Raw genomic sequence first — 6484 nt, forward strand, 5'->3', positions numbered from 1 at the left:
TCGGTCCAGTGATAACCTTCCTGGACGTAGACGGCTTAAGCGAAAGTACAGAAGGTTTCTTAGAGACACGCACTGCAGTTACTGTTAAACGCACTTTATTTCCTTTCAACACAGCGCTCAGGAATCTCCGTGCTTACGGAATACTAAGGCTCGGTACAATATAAGAATCGCTCTCGCCGACAGAGTCAAAGCGGATCGCGGTCGCTAGTCGCGTGCTTACCGTGGCACAGTCGTCGAACGAGAGAGATCCCGTCGACCAAAATTTGAACGAAAAGGTAATCGCGTCTCCCCGTCGCCCCCAGCTCCTCGTTTCACCGAGAACGACGACGAGGCCGGGGAAGCAGACAGCGCCGTACGAATACGCCGGAATCGGGCGGCGCTTCAATTCGCTCAAATAACAAACATGCCGCCCGCCTCGTCCGGCTGACGAAATACGAACTGGCTTGACTAAGGTGTAAACCAAAAAATAAATGAACAACTACTCTAGATTACCGATTAATGACGTGAACAAAAAAAAGTATATATAATGGGAGATCAGATACAACTAAACTAAAGATTAAAGAGCTATTAAAAAACGTCCCCCGCGAAGAGCGCTCGTCAGTGCAACGTAGCGTCAGGTGGCTTGGTCAAGCCCCCCGAGAGGGCGCCGATCCGTGGTGAGTGGAAGAGGACAGATCTTGGTGATCGGCCGTGTCAGCTCGGTCGCCGCCGTGCGGACCGTCGCCACGCGCACGCATCCGTCCGGTCCCGGAAAGACTCGTGTAACCCGAGCCAATGGCCACTTAGCAGGCGGCAGCAGCTCGTCCCTCACCAAGACCATTATGCCCGGCGTGAGGTTGGTCCGCTCTCGGGTCCATTTGGATCGCTGCTGCAACAGATGCAGATACTCCTCGTGCCACCGCTTCCAAAAGGATTCCTTGATGGCGGAGATCAACCGCCAGCGCGACGTGGGATGAAGATCGGACTCGGGGACCTCCGGTATATTCCCGAGCGCCTCACCCACCAGGAAGTGGCCAGGCGTCAACGCCACCAGATCCGCCGCGTCCGTGCTCAATGGACTTAGCGGCCTTGAATTGAGACAGGCCTCAATCTGACACAACAGTGTCACCGTCTCCTCATAGGTCAGGGCATGATCCCCGATGACATGGCGCAGGTGATGCTTGACCGAACGAACTCCCGCTTCCCAGAGTCCCCCAAAGTGAGGAGCCTGAGGCGGAATGAACCTCCATTCGGTCCCGTCGTTGGCCAGCACCTTGCCGGCCTCCTTATAGAATTCAGAGGCGGCCCGAAATCTAGCCCTCAGTTCAGCGTCAGCTCCTCGAAAGTTGGTGGAATTATCGCTAAGTAGCAGGCGACAACGACCCCGACGCGCTGTGAATCGGCGGAACGCCGCAATGAAAGCCGACGCCGACAGGTCCGACACGGCCTCCAGGTGAACCGCTCGGGTGGCTAGACAAACAAAGAGACAGATATAGCCCTTGCTAGAGATGTTTCCTCGTCCCTTGTGAGCCCGGATACGCAGGGGACCGGCGTAGTCGACTCCCGCCGATGCAAAAGGCCTGGAGGGACGCACGCGTTCGGGTGGCAGCTGGCCCATCCTCTGTTGTGCCGTTTCCGCACGGAAACGGGTACAGCGCACGCACTCTCGGGCGATCCTTCGCACTCGAGAGGCCACCCCCACGACCCAGAACCGGCGGAGGAGATAGCTCCGCATGAGTTGAGGGCCCCCATGCAAGGTAGCGGTGTGCGCGTTGCAAAGGACCAGCTCGGTGAGAGGACCCTCCTTTGGAAGAATCAGAGGGTGCTTCTCCGGGAATGGCAGCTGAGCGGATTGAAGTCTACCGCCCACTCGCAAGGATCCATCCTTGTCCAGGAACGGACTCAAGGCTCGCAGCGACGAACCGGTCGGCAGCGGGCCGCCCGCCGTAAGTGCCTCCAAGTCCCCCGGAAACTCTCTTCTCTGCGCCAGTCTCACCAACCTAGACAGACTAGCCTCCAACTCAGCGCTCGTCAAGAACCCGTCTTGCTTGAGTATGCCTCGGGCGCTCCGATAAAATCTGCAGCAATACGCCACTACGCGTACAAGCCGCGTCAGCGACGAGAACCTCTCCTCGAGGAGGTCCTCCTTATTTCCTGGAGCGGCTAAATGCACCGCCCTTCTTTCCTCTTCTTCTTGGCGAGTGGCAAGGTCACCCACCGCGGGCCATGCGGCGGGCGGTCCCCGCAGCCACTCAGGACCCCTCCACCACAGGTCCAGTCCAAGGAGCTCCGAGACCGGAATCCCCCTGGTTGCCAGGTCCGCTGGATTGGAAGTCGTGGGGACATGCCTCCATCGCTCGCCCGGCACAAGATTTTGCACCTCCGTCACTCGATGCGCTACAAATGGTCGCCAGCGCGACGCATGAGAGCGCAACCAGCACAGGACGACCCTCGCATCTGTCCAGGCCACGATCGGTGCATCCTCCATGTCCAGCTCGCGCGCCACCCGGCGGAGCAGCCGTGCCACCAGGACAGCCCCGCAGAGCTCCAAGCGGGGCACGCTCTGCGTCTTGAGGGGAGCCACCTTGGCTCTGGCCGTCAGCAAGGTCACCCTTACCCGGCCGTCTCGCCTGGTGACCCGAGCGTAGACCGCCGCCGCGTAGGCTCTCTCCGATGCATCGGAGAACCCATGGAGCTCCACCTCGTCTCCCGGGTCACGCTGCAGCCAGCGCGGGACTCTCAAAGCCGACAGTCCCGGCAGGGAAGCAGTGAAGACTCTCCAAGCGTCCGCCAACTCAAGGGGAAGCGGGTCGTCCCAGTCGTGGCCGGCAAGCCACAGATCCTGCATGAAGACCCGGGCGAATATTAGAACAGGTGCGACCCACCCCAGCGGGTCAAACAAGCGAGCCGCGTCAGACAGGACCGTCCGCTTCGTGGTGGTTTCGTGTTGCTGGGATACTGTCACACGGACTGACAGTGCGTCTTCATCAGGATGCCACGGCTATCCCGAGAGCGCTTACTGCGTCAAAGGCTGGCAGCAATGCCTCCTCCGGCGACGCCCGCGGGAGAAGCTCCCGCGCGTTCGAGGCCCACTTGTCCAGCGAGAACCCTCCAGCCTGCAGCAGTGCCACTAGCTGGCGCTGGACCTCCCGGGTCGCCGACAGATCGCTTCCTCCAGCTAAGATGTCGTCGACATAAGAATGTCGCAACAAGGCCGTCGCTCCCAGTGGAAAACGCGCAGCCTCGTCGTTGGCCAACTGCTGCAGCGTGCGTATAGCCAGGAAGGGCGCCGCGGTTGTACCGTAAGTCACCGTCCGGAGCTGGAACTCTCGAACTCGCTCCGTTGGGTCGGCACGCCAGAGTATCCTCTGCAAGTCCATGTCTGCCGGGTTCACTCGGATCTGCCGGAACATCTTAACTATATCGGCCATGAATCCGACCTTGAACCCTCGCCATCGAGTCAGGACGACCCATAGGTCGGACTGTAATCGAGGACCTGGTAACAAACAGTCATTCAGCGAATAACCAGATGTTGTTTTAAAGGATGCATTAAAAACCATGCGTATTTTCCCTGTGGCCTCTCCAGCCTTGAAGACTGCGTGGTGAGGCAAGTAGTAAGACACCGACCGGGAAGGAGCATCAGCCAGTACGGGATTCATATGATCCAGCGCGAGGTACTCCACCATAAAGTCGATGTATCGTTTCTGCAGCTCGGGCTTCCTCGCCAAGCGGCGCTCCGAGCTGAGCAGCATAGACAGCGCGGCCGAGCGTGACTCGCCCAGCCGCTTAAGGCGATCCGGACGACAGGGCAGCCGTACAACGTATCGGCCCGACGCGTCCCGAAAGTGCGTCCGTCGAAAGTGCTCCTCCGCTTGATCCTCATCCGGAGTCGGAACGCGCTGAGCGGCAACCTCTTCGAGCTCCCATAGTCGCTTAAGAGCTGTTGTGAGCTCATCAACGGGCTGTGCCAGCAGCACCGACACCGTGTGCGCGGCGACCGCAGCTTTCTCCCCGGAATCCACTGCGCCGGTCAGAATCCAGCCAAAGGCGGAGAGGTGCGCCGAAGGCGAGCCTAGTTCACCTTGCCGAATGTCAGGTCGCATCACTTGTCGGTAAACGTCGGCGCTGAGTACAACGTCCACCGCAGCCGGCGTCGCAAAGTCCGGGTCGGCCAACGGAAGGTTCGTCAAGTGCGGCCACGCACGCGCAACAACGCGTTGAGGCGGCAGCAGATCGGTCAATCGCCGGAGCACAAATGCCTCCGTCTCGAGGCGGAACGCGGCATCTGTTCGGGACCTTATGCCAAGCGTTACAGCGGTAGCAGCCTCCCCGGTTCGCGTACCCTGCAGACCGGATACCGCAACCCGGACACGGCGACGCGGCGCGCGTAGCATTTGGGCTGCACTCTCTGTTATAAAGGAGGCCTCTGACCCCGTATCAAGCAGAGCCCGCACCCGCAGGTGCCTTCCAGACGGTCCCTCAAGCAGAACCTGTGCCGTAGTCAGCAAGACGGTTCTTCTGCTAGCAGCGGCGGTCGAGCCCACGCTTGCTGTCAAGGAGTTAGCGTCGGCGACAGTATCCTCCGTCCCTCGTGGCTGGTCCCTGGTGGTGCCTCCGGACTGCCCGAAACCAAGCCCATGCAGGGTAGTGTGGTGATTCGCGCCACACACCAAGCAACGACCGCTGGCCGGGCAAGAATCCGCCCGATGTCCAGGTTTCACGCAGTTCAAACACGCGCCAAGTTTTTTCACCTGTTCCGCGCGTTGAGCAACAGGCAATGCCTTGTATTTGGGACAGAACGTCATTGCGTGCGAACCCGAGCAGAGAGAGTCTTCGCCTTTGTTTTCGGAGTCATGGTTGTGTTGCATGCAACGCGCGTGGCCTTAGCTGCGGACTTCGCACCCGCACCCGATCCTCCTCGCGGAAGGGGGACGTCCACCCTAGCCGCCTCCAGAGCGCGCACCCGGTTCTCTAGGTAGACCTGTAATTGCCGAAACGTCGGAAACTCCCAATACATCCGTGTCGTGGCGTCCAACTTGCTAACGAGCAAGTGGACGAACCAATCATCCCACGCCTCGACCGGTCGCTCCAATGAGACGAACGCCCGCCGCGCCTGGTTGAGCACGCCCAGCAATCGTTTGATTTCCCCAGCCGAAGATTTAATGGCGGCCGGGCAAGAAATCAAATGGCGCATGTGAGCGCAGAGCAGGACTCGCGGATTGTCATAGCGCATCACTAAATCCTGCCACGCCCCATCATAAGCGCCGTCCGTCAAGGGAACGCCGGCGACGACCTCCGCTGCTTCACCGGTCAGGCACCCCATCAAGTACTGAAGCTTCTGCACCTTAGGAACGCCCGTGACGTCATGAACGAGCGAGCGAAATAAATTTCGAAAACCCTCCCACTCGAGTTGATCGCCGGAGAATTTCGGCAGCTCCAGCTTCGGGAGCTGCATCTGTTTAAGTACCGGCGCGACCGCCGTAGAGCTCGGCCCAGGGCGCTCCTCCACCTCTACAATTCCCGCTCTGCTTAGCTGAACGAAAAGATCATTAAGCTTACTACGCATACCAAAATACTCCTCTTCCGTTTTGGTGAAGTAGTCGTCCTTGACGTAATTCGTTTTGTCAGCTTCGGGATCGGCTGCGATTTCAAAGTGCACGTCCTGATAACGCTTCCAGTAATCATCGAGGCGCGCCAGCCGGCTCGAGACTTCATACGCCGTGATTTTGGCTTGTCCTAATTTTTGCAGGCTTACCCACATGCGGGAGATGTATCCCGCCAGGACAACTTGTTGTTTGATCGTTCGATCCAACATCGTGATGAGCACGGCGAGCTCAGCTTGGAGTCAGACACCGCGCGCGTGATTCCGACCAAGTTACTCGTTGCGCGATCACGCGGTGAGACCACGCGATCCCGACGCTCGAGCGAGCGCGCCTCGCGGCTTGAGTAATACGGACGCAAGGTACTGCTGCCGCGTGAATCACGACTCCGGCGCGTGCTACCACGTGTTCCACGCGCGGGCACTCCGAGACTTCGTGATCGCGGAAAAGTAACGCAGCGGAAAGAATTGCTCGCGCCAGCGGAACGCGAGCAAAAATTGTTAACTTGCACTATGAACGTATCCCCGGATTCAAGTTGAATCCGGCTCGAAGGACCAAATGTTCGCGTATCGCCTCGGTCCAGTGATAACCTTCCTGGACGTAGACGGCTTAAGCGAAAGTACAGAAGGTTTCTTAGAGACACGCACTGCAGTTACTGTTAAACGCACTTTATTTCCTTTCAACACAGCGCTCAGGAATCTCCGTGCTTACGGAATACTAAGGCTCGGTACAATATAAGAATCGCTCTCGCCGACAGAGTCAAAGCGGATCGCGGTCGCTAGTCGCGTGCTTACCGTGGCACAGTCGTCGAACGAGAGAGATCCCGTCGACCAAAATTTGAACGAAAAGGTAATCGCGTCTCCCCGTCGCCCCCAGCTCCTCGTTTCACCGAGAACGACGACGAG

At 58.9% G+C, this 6484-nt stretch overlaps 3 protein-coding genes across 3 annotated transcripts; all 3 read right to left on the minus strand.

Annotated features, from left to right (window-relative positions):
- Positions 1-613: 613 nt before the first annotated feature.
- LOC105207066 lies at positions 614-2827 on the minus strand. Its single transcript, XM_011176508.3, has one exon. It carries the CDS (start codon positions 2825-2827, stop codon positions 614-616), a length of 2214 nt encoding a protein of 737 aa, XP_011174810.3.
- Positions 2828-2966: 139 nt separating this feature from the next.
- LOC120357499 lies at positions 2967-4784 on the minus strand. The gene has a single exon (XM_039448005.1). The coding sequence runs from the start codon at positions 4782-4784 to the stop codon at positions 2967-2969; it is 1818 nt and encodes a 605-aa protein (XP_039303939.1).
- LOC120357500 lies at positions 4781-5794 on the minus strand. Its single transcript, XM_039448006.1, has one exon. The coding sequence runs from the start codon at positions 5792-5794 to the stop codon at positions 4781-4783; it is 1014 nt and encodes a 337-aa protein (XP_039303940.1).
- Between the last annotated feature and the right edge of the window lie 690 nt (positions 5795-6484).

The sequence above is a fragment of the Solenopsis invicta genome, chromosome 4 (assembly GCF_016802725.1).
Source record: "Solenopsis invicta isolate M01_SB chromosome 4, UNIL_Sinv_3.0, whole genome shotgun sequence".
Taxonomy (NCBI): domain Eukaryota; kingdom Metazoa; phylum Arthropoda; class Insecta; order Hymenoptera; family Formicidae; genus Solenopsis; species Solenopsis invicta.

Bases quoted from the DNA above. Each gene is read 5' to 3' on its own strand.
- LOC105207066 (XM_011176508.3), bottom strand. From the start codon at position 2,827: ATGCAGGATCTGTGGCTTGCCGGCCACGACTGGGACGACCCGCTTCCC.
- LOC120357499 (XM_039448005.1), bottom strand. From the start codon at position 4,784: ATGACGTTCTGTCCCAAATACAAGGCATTGCCTGTTGCTCAACGCGCG.
- LOC120357500 (XM_039448006.1), bottom strand. From the start codon at position 5,794: ATGTTGGATCGAACGATCAAACAACAAGTTGTCCTGGCGGGATACATC.